This window comes from Theropithecus gelada, chromosome X (assembly GCF_003255815.1).
Source record: "Theropithecus gelada isolate Dixy chromosome X, Tgel_1.0, whole genome shotgun sequence".
Taxonomy (NCBI): domain Eukaryota; kingdom Metazoa; phylum Chordata; class Mammalia; order Primates; family Cercopithecidae; genus Theropithecus; species Theropithecus gelada.
Genome location: NC_037689.1, coordinates 38,657,497 through 38,674,486, shown reverse-complemented (window position 1 = coordinate 38,674,486; position 16,990 = coordinate 38,657,497). Strand labels below are relative to the sequence as shown.

The 16,990-nt window shown below is 41.0% G+C and overlaps 1 protein-coding gene across 1 annotated transcript in view; it reads right to left on the bottom strand.

Moving 5' to 3' along the window:
• Positions 1-16,990, bottom strand: part of REPS2 (RALBP1 associated Eps domain containing 2) — a 206,643-nt gene that overhangs the window by 129,479 nt on the left and 60,174 nt on the right. Inside the window, exons 3-4 of the mRNA XM_025371831.1 lie at positions 4,369-4,517; positions 1,456-1,579 (exon numbers count right to left, since the gene is read on the bottom strand). Coding sequence (XP_025227616.1) covers positions 1,456-1,579; positions 4,369-4,517 — 273 coding nt within the window. The remainder of the gene's footprint in view (positions 1-1,455; positions 1,580-4,368; positions 4,518-16,990) is intronic.

Here is a 16,990-nt window from a genome sequence, read left to right as displayed (position 1 = left end):
GGGCGAATGGAAGCCCAATTTGTATGGAATGAGGAGGGAATGGGACATTAAGTAGGAGGTACAGAAACGTTTTATAATGAATACCAAAGTAGAACTTGCTGACAGGCTGACTCAGTAGAACAAAAACAGTTTGACCTGTGAATTGAAAACCAACTTCCAAACCCCAAATAAGATTAGAAATAGGAAAAAAAAAAAAAAAAAAAAGAAAACCCACTCCTGAAAATAGGGAAATCAGACAGGGGAAACTATAAGAGGAAAATGAAGAATTCTCAATTCCATTTAGTTTCTAACCCCACTGCGATATTCAAGTTACAGGACAGTGATTTTTTTGTTACCATCCATTATCAACATCATCTTGCGCGTGCATAGGACTTTACTCACATTCTCACTTGATCCTCTAATACCCCTCTAGAATACTGTTACTCCATTATGAGAGAGAAAAGGTAATCGTGGTTCAGAGATGTTCAATGGTCTGCCCAGTCCTACAGCTAGTCACAGAAACCCACAAACCTTCTGCTTCCAATCAAAAGCTATTGCCACTATGCCATGCCTGCTTCTCTCTGCAAGATTACAGCCTCTCTTTATTCAGCCTAGCACGCAGTTTTATTTCTGTGTCCCTCTAAAAGTCACCACTATTTTTAATGCAGTAAAAAACCTGCAGAAACTGGGTCATTTGGTGCCACCGCCCACAAAATAAAATGGGGGGTGGGGCAGTTTCAGATATCCAATTCTAGAATATCTTTAAATTGGTCATATCTTAAACTAGGAGTCTGAACCCCAGGAGGACAAGATGCTGCAGTGAATTTCCAGTGCTTTAGGTACTGCAACCTGAGCAGCAAACTCTGCAAGTCATCCTCAGAACTAACGTATTTTACTACCTAACGAGGCCAGCAGAGCATAAATGTGAGCAAGGAGGCAACCCCACAACTGTGCATGCTACATACCCCTCAGCAAAATGCTACCCCTAGCATTTCCTTTATCCTTATTCCAAAGCACAGGACCTATATATTTTCATTTATGTGCTCAGTCTTCAAAGACTGGATCAACTCTTTTGCTTTTGCGGTTATATTTCTTAAGAAATTTCATTAAAGCAGTTACTATATAAATATCTTCAGTGTGTTTGCAGAAAGGAATAACAATTCCAAAAAAATACAAGCCCTTAACATGGTATGTTCTATTCAATAAAATCTGTGTATGAAAGATTAAATCATCTTGTTGTTTAAAAGTCTAAAGATGAACTAATTTCTAGGACAGGAGACGAAACATTACTCAAATATATTTAAATCCATTTTTTAAAAAAACCTTGCTTGAGAACATAAAATTAAATTGAGCCATGTTTCCAAAGACAGGGGTAATTAAATCAGGAAATTAAGCAGCTTGAAGCATCACTGACTGGTAAATTAAGGAATCTCTAAGACACTGCCTGGGACAGCTGGCCCCCAGGTCGCCTCTTACCTGGATGCATCTGTTCTGCGCTGCTCCGCAGTTTGCTGTAGCCATGGCTCAAGGGCACCCTCTGGTAATGAGGCGGGGAAGAAGGAGGGGAGGCGAGGGGTGACATCGTGGGAGACTGTGTTTCCTGCTTCAAAGAACCAGATCAGAGTTCAGAGGCGATCACTCAAGCCTGGCGTTCTGAGCTGCAGTCAGGAAGCATAACGCAACTCTACTGCTGGTGACCCAGCTGGTTTAACAAATGGGGGGAAATGTTTTCTCAAAAATGCAGCATGGTTAAACAGCAGTGTCTGAGGATTCAAAAAGTCTCCCAGAGAATAAAATCTCATCAGTGCTGAGTTACCTAAATTACTAAAAGCAGCCTGAAACACTTCTGGTTATTCCAATAATATTTTCCTTTGGAAAATGAAAGACACTGATCACACGAAATAACACTCATACCTACTCCCAACTGTGATCTCTCTGTGGATAGACTTCATTTTCGTTCATTAATAAATTTATTTCCTGGATTTATACTTATCAAGTCTTCCAGCAAATGTGAATATTAAAATATATATTTCTAAATGATTAATACTTAACATTCTTGGAGCTTACTATGTCAAAGTAAAATGCTAGCTTTTTTTTTTTTTTTAACAGCGAGAGACTGCAAAACAATTCATTATAGGTAAACCATTCCAACCAGCTTACTCCCAAACACTAAGATGAAATATTAACAAGCTACAATTTGAATCTCAATTCAAATATGAACTTGATGTAGAACCCTAGGCAAAGTAAGCAACCTTATCTGCTGCTGGGTTTCCTCTTATAAAAAAAAAAAATTTATTAGTAGACTGGTAACTTTGGAGTATTCAAGTAACAAGAAAACAGTGCTTTTTGAGACAGGGTCTTGTTCTGTCACCCAGGCTGCGGCACAGTGGCGTGATCATAGCTCACTGCAGCCTTGACTTCCTGGGCTCAAGCAATCCTCCCACTTCAGCCTCCCCAGTAGCTGAGACTACAGGCATGCACCACCACGCACAGCTAATTTTTTTTTTTTTTTTTTTTTTTTTTTTAGAAATGAGATCTTGCTATGTTGTCCAAGCTGGTCTTGAATTCCTGGGCTCAAGCAATCCTCCTGCTTCGGCCTCCCAAAGTGCTGGGATTACAGGCGTGAGCCACTGCACCCAGCCAAAACAATGCTTTTTATCAACACACAGACTATATATATATAGGCTCCCTTAGTCTAAAGAAAAACATGTAATCTGAAATACTGATCAAATACTCTTCTTCAAAACAAAAGCAACATATTTGCTCTAAAGCATAAGCTCACACCCATAGACTGGGTGGGGCATGCATAAACTCAGCCTGAAGTGAAAGGATATATTCTCATTCACAAAGTCAGGGATGGGCCTGGAAATTTCACAGGCCATCAACCACTGTGGGACAGTGGACCCTCATTCCTCTCCAAATGCTGGTGGGAAAATATGCCAAAGAATACTGACTGAAAATTCCTATACCTCCTCCTTTTTAAATATATCCCTGAAGAACTGGTTTAAAATGTGTCAGAATTATGAAAGTGACAGTACATGGAATTGTTTAACAGGATGTGCTACACCTCCCCTAACTATCCATATAAAACTTCTGTAGCAACACCTCATCTATACAACATCACAGGTTAAGTCACAGAAGTTAGTTTTCCAACATAATCGTTTAATATTCATTGCATTTTAAAAACATTTTCATTCTAGTCTTTTTTTTTTTTTTTTTTTTTTTTTTTTTTGAGACACAGTCTTGCTCTGTGGCCCAGACTAGAGTGCAGTGATGTGATCTCGGCTCACTGCACCTCCGCCTCCCGGATTCAAGCCATTCTCCTGCCTCGGCCTTCCAAGTACCTGGGACAACAGGTGCATGCCACCACGCCTGGCTAATTTTTGTATTTTTAGTAGAGACAGGGTTTCGCCATGTTGGCCAGGCTGGTCTTGAACTCCTGACCTCTTGTGATAAACCCACCTTGGCCTCCCAAGTGCTGGGATTACAGGCGTGAGCCACCGTGCCCAGCCTCAAGTGTTCCTATGATATAATAAATGTATTTACCTTATAGAAGACACTATGTTGAACATAATTTGACTTCTCTGCATGATTCAGTATCTTTGCTGGAAGTATCTTGTAGCTTGATGCCTGCAGGGTACACTAATGTGTAGACTACTTACTTCTTCTGGATAGGCCCACTCTTCTGAGATTTTATACTGTTGTCTCCACCAATCATCATCTGACTATTGCAATTAGTAGTCTAATTTTAACAGCCTATCCTCCCTATTCTGGTTCCAAACCTGCTAAATGGGTAATGGCAGCATTTCCCAAGATAGTATTCCAAATATGTTCCGCAAGAAAGAATTTCCTGGTGAAAAAAGTTTAGTAAACACAGATTTCCAGGTCTCTTCACTGCAGAACTTCTCAGGGCCTTTACTGTGCTAATGTGCACTACAAATTTCCAAGACTAAGGATTTAGTTCTTCCCTCAACAAGGGAACATGAAGCAGCATTCTCCAAACACATTTATTATAATAGGAGAAATCTTTTCCACAGACTTCTTTTTGTAGAAGAGAACCCATTAAAAACTCCTGGAAGTTACATTTCCAAGAATCCATTTAGAAAACCACTGACCTAGTGAAATCAATAAATGTATTAAATTGGTAGCCTTATTTTAGACACAATTCTACTTTAAAGTAGGCTCTAAAGGGCCCTTAAGTGGCTGGTGGTGATTCATATGTGTCAGTCTCTCTTTCTTGCTAAGAGAAAACTTTACTGGCTCACTTCCAAGTCTGTAATTGGGTTCCAGATGGTGAGATTTGCTGGAAGCTGAACAGTAGATACGAGGCCCTGCTACATGCGGTTTCATGGTCAGAATCAAATGAACATGTCTGATTAAACTGTTTACCTGTTTATCCTCATCGTCCATTCTTTTGAAGGAATTTTTTTCTGTAGTTAAATATGGAATCTGAACCTTAGTTCCATGCAGCTCAGTTGGATTCCCAAATCGTATCTCACCATCATTCTTTGACATCATAAAGCGAGGCAGAGGCAATTCTTTAGGACCAGAAATCAGAGAAGCTCCAGTCAGACTTTATTTAAAAACTGCAAAAAAGGGGAACTCGATGGCCAAAAGATGAATCATTTTTGAGGAAAAATTCCAGAGCACTAAATATAAATTTAGATTTAGAAACAATGAGTACTCCTATAATAATGTCATGATTTTTAAAATGCTATAGTTTAACCAAAGTATTCTGGTTTAACATTTTTCAATGTTGCCAAATCGCAGAATAAATTCAGATTTGGGACTGATCTCCCATTTCATCCTTCAGTTCAACAACCAAGAAAAAGGATATGACATTGTATAATACAATAATAAATGACAAATGGTGGCAGGTAAAATTCACATAGTACTTAAATATGCCAGGCACAGTATGAAAGATTTCCAAATATTAACTCATTTAATCCTCGCAACAACTCTGTACGATGAACTCTGTACTATCATTACCACCCCCACCATTACAAAAGTGGAAACAGTCATAAAGGAGCTAAGTAATGTCCCCAAGATCACACAATTCATCTGTGGCAGAGCCAAGGTTTGAATGCAGGCAAGCTGGTTCTTAACCAGTGCTCTACAGAAAGGTCCCTTGTTTCTAGGGCAAACATAGTGGGTAGAACAGTTTCTCACCCTATGTAATTCTTTAAGGAATTTTCACATCCAATCTCTGGTTGTCTTTTCATAATGGAATAAGGAAAACAATATCAAGACAGAGCAATCAATCTATCATTCAGCCACAATATCAAGTCAGAGCAATCAATCTATCATTCAGCCACATTCTACTGTCAAAACCATTAGCCACTCAAAATGCTACAAAGAGTTGAAATGCAACGGTCTGGTATATTTACTTATCTTTCAAAATTCTAACAAAACTATTCTGAAAGCGGAAATGATACTTTGGCACACTTCTAGTTCTCAGCACATCAAATCACACACAATCACGTAACACAAAACCCTACAAAAATGGGGACACTATGGATTATGCATAATGATTTGCATCTGTATCCATTGTTCAGGATAATACTCATCAGTGTGCCTTTGCACTTCCATCATCTCTCTATTCCAAAAACACAGCTGTACTTTCAATGATTGATGCTGTGCTAAGGCCAGAAAACATCTTAGCAACAGCAAGCAAGTATCCTAGAGCTCCCCAGGCAAAGAAGGCCCCTGGTTCTCTAACATCCACATGATGTTTATTTTTAGTTGCTATGTCCACATTTGATTCAAAGAAGCAGGTGGCCGGGCACAGTGGCTCACTCACGCCTATAATCCCAGCACTTCGGGAGGCGAAGGCGGGTGGATCTCCTGAGGTCAGGAGTTCGAAACTAGCCTGGCCAACCTGGTAAAACCCGGTCTCTACTAAAAATACCAAAAATTAGCCAGGTGTGACGGCAGACGCCTGTAATCCCAGCTACTCGGGAGGCTGAGGCAGGAGAATTGCTTAAACCCAGGAGGCAGAGGTTGCAGTGAGCCAAGATCATGCCACTACACTCCAGCCTGGGCAACAAGAGCAAAATTCTATCCCAGAGAAAGAAAAAAAAAAAAAAAGGAACAGGCAATATGACAAACCCCTGTGTGATCAATCAGCCAAGGACCCAAGAGACATAAATAGAGTAACCAATCTTAATGTTTCCCAATCTCAGGCAGCTCTCCAGTACTCAAAGCAGGAATGGGCTTCAAAAGCAAAAAAGCAAGAGAAAAGAAAATCTAGATTCTTAGTAAATCAAATATAAGCTAATACTATGGTTTAGGTCTCAGTTATGTGCTCCAGCTCGGTCTGGAAAAAGGATCTAAAAAGATGAAACAAGATCACATAAAATAATCTGCACCCTGATCTGCCCATAAGAAGATGACTCTACTTCCAAGTACTTCTTGAGGGAGAAAAGAAATAAATGCTCAGTATTTATAAGCTCCCTGACCAGTGTCTTACTGGCATTCAACAGATACCTCCAAGGAGCAATGGAATACACTAACTGAATTATGAATATCAATTAATAGGACTTAAGTAGGGCTCTCAGATATCGTCTAGGACACTGTCAACTTCACACATTCTTCCACCCTGTCTATGACACTTATTTAGAACTATGTGCCTAGAAAACCACCTCTCTACCCCAGACAGCCACCAAACAGCAAAAGACAAAATACAGCTGAATTTATCTCATACTTTCTTTGGTCATGTGGTTCTAAGCAACTCTAACTTAACAGAATTGTAACCATACATAATAATATTCTTATCATGGAAAACTTTCATGAAGGTGCCATTTCCCTTAAACTGATGCAAGCTTTTAAGAAGTGAAAGGTAGCTTGTAAATTTTCAGTCTGAATTTTTTTTTTTGGTTTTTGGTTTTTGTTTTTTTGAGACAAAGTCTGTCTCTCAGACTAAAGTGCAGTGGCACTAACATAGTTCATTGCAGCCTTGAACTCCCAGACTCAACTGATCCTCCTGCCTCAGCCTCCCGAGTAGCTGGGACTACAGGTGCTTGCCACCATGCTGGCTAATTTCTTTTTTTATTTTTCATAGAGATGGGGTCTTGCTATATTGCCCAGACAGGTCTCAAATTCCTGAGCTCAAGCAATCCTCCCGCCTTGGCCTCCTAAAGTGCTGGGATTACAGGCATGAGTCACCATACTCAGATTAGTGTTCTTCCTAGTCACACGTACACAAAATTTGATAGTGAAACGTTGAAAAAATTAATCAATAAAGTATCTGCTATACAATGATTCTGTCAAGGTCTATTTATAGTCATTGGTTAGAATCTTGTCTCCCAAACTGAATTGAATTAACACACAGCAAACAAAGTAAGAGTTCAAACTAAATGTTCAGAGGGTCTGAAGAGACAATGAGAGTGGCCATCCAAGATGACAATTTGTTTCATAATGGTATCTTAGGTTACATTCTTTGAACATAGAAATGCTTTGTATATTAAATATAAATGACTATTTTTCCCTTCCATAAAGAAAATTATGCCTGCTCCTTTTTAAACACTTGACCCTCTACAAAAGAGAAAAATCCTTTGTTTTCCCATATTTGATAGAGATACAGATATATTAGGAATACTTTAGGCTGAGAGTGGTGGCTCATGCCTGTAATCCCAGCACTTTGGGAGACCGAGGTGGGAGGATCGCTTGAGCCTAGCAGTTTGAGACCAGCCTGGACAACACAGTAAGACACCATCTGTTAAAAAAAAAAAAATTAAAAAATCAGCTAGGCATGGTGGCATATGCCTGTAGTCCCAGCTACTCAGGAGCCTGAGGCAGGAAGATCGCTTGAGTCCAAGAGTTCAAGGCTGCATCATGTCACTGCACTCCAGCCTGGGTGACCCTGTCACTCAAAAAAGAAAAGAAAAAAAGAAATACCTCAATTTCCTCAATCCATTAGAAAAAATGTAAACAGCATAAATGCAATAATAAATGGCAAGTGACATTGAGCCTCTTTAGCTAGACAATACGGAGGGGAGGGTACTGGGAAGAGAACTCATGTTCCATCAAAATGGCAGCAGCTGTTCACAGTGTTTCAACATTATCTGCCAAAAAAGAATGAGCCACATTTTTTTAAAAAAAGGAAGTGAAATAAGCTGGTCACGAAAAGACAGGTACTGTGTGGTTTCACTTATATGAGGCATCAAGAGTAGTCAAACTCATGGAAGCAGAAAGTAGATGGGCAGGCCAGGTGCAGTGGTTCATGCTTGTAATCCCAGCACTTTGGGAGGCTGAGGTGGGCGGATCACTTGAGGCCAGGAGTTCAAGACCAGCCTGGCCAACATGACAAAACCCCATCTCTACTAAAAATACAAAAATTAGCTAGGTGTAGTGGTGCATGCGCCTGTAATCCCAGCTACTCGGGAGGCTGAGGCACAAGAATCTCTTGAGCCTGGGAGGCGGAGGTAGCAGTAAGCCATGATCGCGTTACTGTACTCACAAAAAAAAAAAAAAAAATAGTCAGTTGCCAAGAACTGGGTAGGAAAAAGAAAATGGGAAGGTGTTTAATGAATATTAATGAATACAGAGTTTCCATTTTGTAAGGTGAAGTGAAAAGGTTCTAGAAACTAGTTACACAACAATGTGACCATATTTACACATTGCTGAATTATACATTTAAAATGGTTACGATGGGAAATTTTATTTGTATCTTATCACAATTAAAAAATTTCTATGTCAAAACATTTTTAATGGCAAAATTTTAATAATCTATTTTAATCCAGTATTATTATTTCAACATGCAATCAACATTAAAAACTATTAATGAAATATTTTACATTATTTTTTCATATTAAGCCTTCAAACTCCCATGTATATTTTACCCTCCTTGCATACCTCAATTCGTACTTGTCACATTTTATGTGCTCAACAGCCACATGCAGCTACTGGCTACCATACTGAAACAGCACAGCTCTAGTTGATAGTTGCTACATCAGAATGTGAGCCATTGTGGCCAGAAATCTGTATTTTATTATTATCATAATGTTAAATGTAAGCAGCTAATAGATTTCTTTTTAAATTATGTAAAGAATATTCTGTATGGTGGGATGATTTATAGGAAACTGTAAGTGTTCCACTTGAAGAATTTTGACAAATATATATACACAAACATATATATATATATATCTCCCTGTAACCAACACTCAAATTCCCAAATTAAGACACAGAATTTTCCTTCATGTTCCTTTCCAGTAATCACCTCCCTTTGCTCCACCCAGCAACCTCTGCACTAATTTCTATACTTGCAGATTATCTTTGCCATTATGGAACTTCATAAATTGAATCATACAGTATTTGTTCCTGTGACTAGCTTCTTTTACAACCTTTTTATCTGTGATAATCACCCAATGCATTGCACATATAATTCATTCTTTTTCATTGCTATGGAGCAATCCACTTTTAAGAATATATTGAGCCGGGAGCAGTAGCTCACACCAGTAATCCCAGCACTTTGGGAGGCCGAGGTAGGCAGATTGTTTGAGCTCAGAAGTTCAAGACCAGTGTGGGCAACATGGCGAAACCCCATCTCTACAAAAAATACAAAAATTAGCCAGGTGTGGTGGCGCACAGCTATAGTCCCAGCTACTCAGGAGGCTGAGGTGGGAGGATGGTTTGAGCCTGGAAGGCGGAGGTTGCAGTGAATCGAAATGGTGCCACTACACTCCAGTCTAGGTGACAGAGCAAGACCCTGTTTCAAGAAAAAAAAAAAGAATATATTGAAAATTTTAATCCATTATCCTGTGATAAACATTTGGGTTGTTTCCAGTGTGGGGCCATTGTAAATAAAGCTGCTGTGAAATTCTTATAAATGTTTTTTGATGGACATGAATTTATTTATCTTGGGTGTATACCTAAGAACCAAATCTAGTCTGCTGCCTATTTCTGTACATCCCACAAGTACAATGTTTGAATATTTGCCAAAAAAAAAACAAAACAAAAGAAAAATATTTCATGATGTAAACATTATATGAAATTCAAATGTCAGTCCAGGCGCAGTGGCTCACCCCTGTAATCCCAGCACTTTGGGAGACCAAGGCGGGCAGATCATTTGAGGTCAGGAGTTTGAGACTAACCTGACCAACATGGTGAAACCCCATCTCTACTAAAATACAAAAATTAGCCAGGCATGGTAGCACAGGCCTGTAGTCCCAGCTACTTTGGGAGACTGAGGCAGGAGAATAGCTTGAACATGGAAGGCGGAGGTGGCAGTGAGCTGAGATCATGCCTCTGCAGCACTCCAGCCTGGGTGACAAGAGTGAGACTCTGTCTCAAAAATAAAAAATAAAAAAATTTTAAAAATTCAAATTTCAGTGTTTATAAATAAAGTTTTATTAGCACACAGCCATGCTCCTCTGTTTACACGTTGTCCATGGCTACTTTCATACTACAACAACAGAGTTGAGTAGTTGTAACCAAAATCATACTGCCCACAAAATCTATCTGACCCTTTATAGAAAAAGGTTGCTGACCCTCGTCTTACAGAATTCAAGGTTGAAGTGAAATGTGGTCCTACTAAATCAATAAGGTTGCATTTAACAGAAAATATTTTACAGTGTTTGAAGCCTTTTATTTAAATCATTTAATTAAAAATTCAGTTTCTCAGTCACACTAGCCACACTGCCACACTTCAAGTGCTCAATAGCCACACATGGCAAGTGGCTACCATATGAAATAACATAGTTGTAGATGCTTTTCTACAATGTTTGATAAGGGATTCCCTGATTTTGTGCTTACAACAACTCTATAAGGCAGGTGTTATTGGTATATCTTTTCTTCCAGTGAGTCATTTGAAACAGAGAAATTAAGAAACTTGCCTGAGGCCACACAAATAAAAGGTAATGAAGGAAAGATTCATAATGAGGTAGCCTATTGCTAGGACCTACATTCCCAGACACAAGGCTATATTGCCATCCTGAACATTAAAATTCTTTCTAGTACAGATTTGAACATTTAGCATGAAACTGTGGCATTTCAGAAAATAATCTAGAGAAAACCTGCTCAAATGTCTGCATTTTGCAGTTAAGGAAATAAGCCCAGGAAAGGGAGAGCAAGACTTGTCTTAGTCATGTAGCAATATAGTGGCAGAGCTATGACCATAACAAAAATTCTTGACTCCTGACTCCTGGCTCCCTTCTCTCCCACTACATTTTCTTACCTATTCACTTATACCAGCTACTTATAGGTTAACAAAGAATTATGACAATAATGTTCTACAATTCCAAAGTGAAACCATCCCTACACATTTTCCTGAAGTTACTTTGGGGGAAAACAAAAAACAAAAAAACATCAGGCCAGTCTTATCAACCCAGGCCTGAGTAATCAAAGCCATCTAGTCTCCTATTATCCTCCTATCTACCCATTGATCTGAAATACCTCTTGTCAATTAGGAAATGGGTAGGTAATAGCTAGATGGTGGGGTGGAGGTTACAATGGGAAGGGTGATCCTGTAAATTTGTGGCAGAGGAGGATGGTGGATAAGTTAAATTTCCTGGCCATACCAAGGGTAGAACCCCAGGAGTGAGTTAGGAGGTCCACAATCCACTGGGCTCTGCTGCTAGCAAGCAGCATCCCCTTTATTTTGCCTCTTTGGGCTTCAATTTCTCCACTATGTCTCTTCCAACTTACATCCTCTATATCCATCCCATACATTACATTTCTCTAGAAGAAGGGCTCTTCACTGGGCTCCATGAACCAGCTCTAGGGGTCCAGAAACTCCGTTGACATTGAAGGCAACATTTTTTACAATGTTTTATTTTAATGTCAATGTGTATTTTCCTGCTAAGATCCAGAGCTTTTACTAGATTGTCAAAGAATCCCACAACAAAGATTTTTACAAATAAGGTGGGAATCCACAGCTCAGAAGGTTGGGGAGAACCTTTGGGAAGGAGCAACAATAGAGCTAACGACAGGGGTATGGGGTAGAGGGACAGACCCCTAGAAAACACAAGTGCCCAGCCATACAGTCAGTGAACCTGCATAGGCGAACTTTGTCCAAAGCAGCTCTGTGTCCCTGTAGCAGGGCTGAGAGAGGGTGTAAAGGAAATCGACAAAGGAACACTGAGGGAAAAAAAGCAAAGGGGGATTGGGTTGGACATTAGTCAGAAAGGATGAGCTGACCTTAGCTTGAGACATCCCAAGATAGTATTCAGTGCTCAAAATACAGAGACACTGTGTGGACGCACACACACACCACACACACACCACACACACACACACACACACACACACACAGCCAGCTACAACCTTACCTCCTGGGTTTCTTTCTTTACCCTTGGGCTTCCTATCCTGTCTTTTCTATGAATTACCAAACTGGTTGTCACACTCAAAAGATTTCTCTCCTAGCCCTAAGAGATAGGGAGGGTTTGTCAAATAGGCAAAGCACAGGGACCCCCACCCTCAATTCAACCAGAGAATATTTGCTTTTATTTTTCCTTGAATAAAATAATTCTCATTTGAAAACAAAAGCCACAGAAATAGGACTCAATTCTACAAAATCCTTCTACCTTTCTTGTATGATTAAAAAAAAAAAAAAAAAAAAAAAAAAAAAAAAAAAAAAACTAGAGCACAGCAGGATTAGAGTTCCTAAGTCTTGATACTTATTTTACAGTAGGCTTTCTCAGTCTCAACATTACTGGCATTTTAGACTAGATAAGTTTGTTGTTGTTGGAAGAGGGGGTCCTGTCCTCTGCAGTGTAGGGTGTTGAGCAGCATCCCTGGCCTCTACCGGCTAAATGCCAGGCAGTCCCCCTCCGCAGCTGGGACAACCAAAAATGTCTCCTCACATTGCCAAAAGTCCCTAAAGGGACGAAATCACCTAGGTTGAGAACAACTGTTTTGCAGATAAGGGAGGAGTCAAAGGGAATTCAATGATTTGCCTCAGTATCTTCTTGGCAGTAGAATCGTGACCACAATAGTGGCTCACAAATTTTGGGATTTCACAAAATAGGAAAAATCTCTCCCCCAGCAACAACAACAAAAGAATGAAGAAAGCCAACACAGAGTTACCAACATTCTATCTCGTCAAGAATTTTACCCCAAACTATTACCCATTATCAATTTCACAAAGGACATTTAACAAGAGGAACCAAAAAAAAAACCCAATCTTAGATTTGAATACATTTAGTTTTATAAATAACTCATCCTTTTGTCCTAATTCTCTCTCCTTCCACTGCAAACTGTACCAGACTGCAACCAGACTATAAACCAGTTTGGGGAACACAGCCCCAAAGACCACATGAATCATGTCATTGCACCATCAGAGTTCACAAGCTAGTGAACTAGTGAAAAATCACGGGTTCTGTCACCTTGACTAGGAAAAAGAAATTACATCTTTATTTTCCCTACTGTAACTGAAATTTAGCATTTCTTTCCATTATGAATGTAAGCAACAAGCCACTATAGCATCACTAGCAATATCCATAACTTTGTCACCTATCAGATTAGGGTTTTGGGTTTTTTGTTTGTTTGTTTGTTTGAGACAGAGTCTCTCTCTGTCGCCCAGGCTGGAGTGCAATGGCGCGATCTTGGCTCACTGAAAGCTCTGCCTCCCGGGTTCATGCCATTCTCCTGCCTCAGCCTCCCAAGTAGCTGGGACTACAGGTGTGTGTCACCACGCCCGGCTAATTTTTTTCTATTTTAGTAGAGACGGGGTTTCACCATGTTGGCCAGGATGGTCTCAATCTCTTGACGACGTGATCCGCCCACCTCGGCCTCCCAAAGTGCTGGGATTACAGGCGACAGCCACCATGCCAGGCCGACATCTTGAAGTACTGTTTATGCATATCACTACTTTGAAAAAGTAGTGGTTATTTCAAACACTGTTAGATGTTTTATTTAATGCATTAATAAAGAAGCATATATGCTTTGGGGGTTGGGTTTTTTGTCTGTTTGTTTTTGTTTTGAGATGTAGTCTCACTCGTTGCCCAGGGTGGAGTACAGTGGCACAATCTTGACTCACTGCAACCTCCACCTCCTGGGTTCAAGCTAGTCTCCTGCCTCAGCCTCCTGAGTAGCAGGGATTAAAGGCATGTGCCACTACACCTGGCTAATTTTTGCATTTTTAGTAGAGACAAGGTTTCACCATGTTGGCCGGGCTGGTCTCAAACTCCTGGCCTCAAGTGATCCGCCCACCTCGGCCTCCCAAAGTGCTGGGATTACAGGCATGAGTCACCGTGCCAGGCCTAGAAGCATGTATGTTGTTATATAACAATTTCTTTTAAGTATTTTAGTGATTATTTCAGTATAATTGGTTTCCATTATAATCCTATGTCTTTGTGGCATTTAAAACATAATTCTGAGAAGGGGCCCACAGGCTTCAGACTGCCAAAGGGGCTCCTGGCACAAAAATGATGAGAAACCCTACTCTAGGTTCTGCCTAATCTTCCCTCAGTCCCCACACGTGCTCAAGTTCAGACCCTGGAAAGAAAGGTAACAGCAGGTCCCAGGGCAAATGTTCACCACATGCTTTCCTCATCAGAAATTCTCTACCACTCCTTACTTTTCACCTTCTTTCCTTCTGCCCTAGCTGTTTTGCCATCTGTTTAACCCCAACTCAGACTAGGGTGGGGCTAGACATATACCTAGTGCCAATATTTGAGGAGGCACTCACTCTCAGGGTGGTGTAAATGCAGAGACGGCACCTGCCCTGAGAATAAGTGCCCTCTTAAATCATGTGCCGGCCGGGCGCAGTGGCTCAAGCCTGTAATCCCAGCACTTTGGGAGGCCGAGACGGGCGGATCACGAGGTCAGGAGATCGAGACCATCCTGGCTAACACGGTGAAACCCCGTCTCTACTAAAAATACAAAAACTTAGCCGGGCGTGGCGGCGGGCGCCTGTAGTCCCAGCTACTCAGGAGGCTGAGGCAGGAGAATGGCGTGAACCCGGGAGGCGGAGCTTGCAGTGAGCTGAGATCCGGCCACTGCACTCCAGCCTGGGTGACAGAGCGAGACTCCGTCTCAAAAAAAAAAAAAAAAAAAAAAAAAAAATCATGTGCCCTGTGTCGTGCAGCACCCTAGTTCAGATGCAGCTACTATAACCACACACACACACACACACACACACACACACACACACACACACAGAGAGAGAGAGAGAGAGAGAGAGAGTTTAAGCAAAGCTCTTGAAAATGCTTGATACAGCTCTTATTCTTAAACCTGTCTCCATATAAGAATCACCTGGAGAGCTGTTAAAAATCCTGATGCTCAGACTGGACTGCAGATATATGAAATTAGAATTTCTGGAGATGGATCCAGGCATCTGTATTCTTTATTTTATATTTAAAGCTCTCCAGGTGGTTCTCAAGTGCAGACAAGGTTGAGAATCAGTGCCTAAGAAAGATGATATGCAAACTGAGATGACTTCTGTAAAAACTCCTCTGGAGTTCCAGGAGAATCTGAATTCCAATCGTTTTAGTTTAAAGAGTGGCAGATGATTAAGACACCCTCCTCACGTGTAGACATGCATCTCTTCATTCATTCATTCAACCAATACACACTGAGTGCCTACAATGCCCCACAATGCAAGGGGTGTCAGATCCTCTTCCCTCCCCCTTACACAAGCTGGACAAGTGAGGAAGAGAGACAAAAAAAATAGTGAAACCTGTAAGGAATATTTGCAAACTCTGGTAAGTGCTATCAGGAAACAGATGCTGGGAAAGAACAAAGTGGAGAGGAGATTGCCCTGCAGAAGCATTACCCAGCAGGCCCACCCAAGGATCACCTCACTTCCTAGGGATATGGACTTCTGCTCTGACTTACTGTTTACTCTTGGTTGGGCATTTGATAATCCTGAACGGGTAGATATTAACTTGGAAAAAACTGTTAGCTAACAAGTAATTCTTGTCTTATGGCAATGCAAATACCTTCATCTTAGAAAAAAGTACAATAGCCAGGTTGCACTTATATTACCCCATAGGGCATTAATTAGCTTTATACCTAATTTAGCAATTCTGTTCCAGCATCTTTTCTTTCTATGACTATAAATAAATCTGACTATACTTTCTTGAGCCAGTTTTACCATATGCTGGTTCCTTCATGAATTAATGAAACTGACAGAACTATTTTAGGTAGGATAACAGGGACAGACTCTGAATCCTGAAGGTTGGGAAGGAGCCAGCCAGGGGAAGCAGAAAGGAAAAACAGATCCCTGGGAACCCAAGACCGCAAGATAAAATGGGCATATGGCTTGCAGCAGGAAAGAGGTCACCCAGAAATGGGTAGAAGGCCACTGAGACTGGGTAACATGTAGTGAGCAAGGGGTTGAGGTTTGAGATGAGGATGGAAAAGCAGGGAAGAACTAGATTGTGTAGGGTGTTACAGATCAGTGTAGGGACTTTGAATGTTTTACAAAGCACAACAAGCAAACTACTGGAGGGTTTAAAGGAAGAAGATGGAATAATCTGCTGTGTATTTTGAAAAGATAACACTTTCAAAAGTAGGAAAAGAGGCTGGGTATGGTGGCTCATGCCTATAATCCCAGCACTTTGGGAGGCTGACGCAGGAGAGTCACTTGAGTTCAGCAGTTCGAGACCAGCCTGGGAAACATAACGAGACCCCCATCTCTACAAAAAGACATATATACTAGCCAGGCATAGTAATGTACGCCTGCAGTCTCAGCTACTCAGGCGGCTAAGGCAGGAAGATCATTTGAGCCTGGGAAGCAGAGGCTGTAATAAGCCGTGATCATACCAGCGCACTCCAGCCTGGGTGACAGAGTGAGGCCCAGTCTCAAAAAAAAAAAAAGTTGGGAGGCTGAGGCGGGCCGATCACTTGAGCTCAGGAGTTCAAGACCAGCCTGGGCAACATGGCAAAACCCCATCTCTACAAAAAATACAAAAATTAGTAGGATTAGTAGGGAGCGGTGGCGCATGCCTGTAGTCCCAGCTACTTGGGGGGCTGAGGTGGGAGGATCCCTTGCACCCAGGAGGTCAAGGCTGCAGTGAGCTGTGATTGTGCCACTGCACTCCAGCCTGGGTGACAGAGCGAGTCTGTCAAA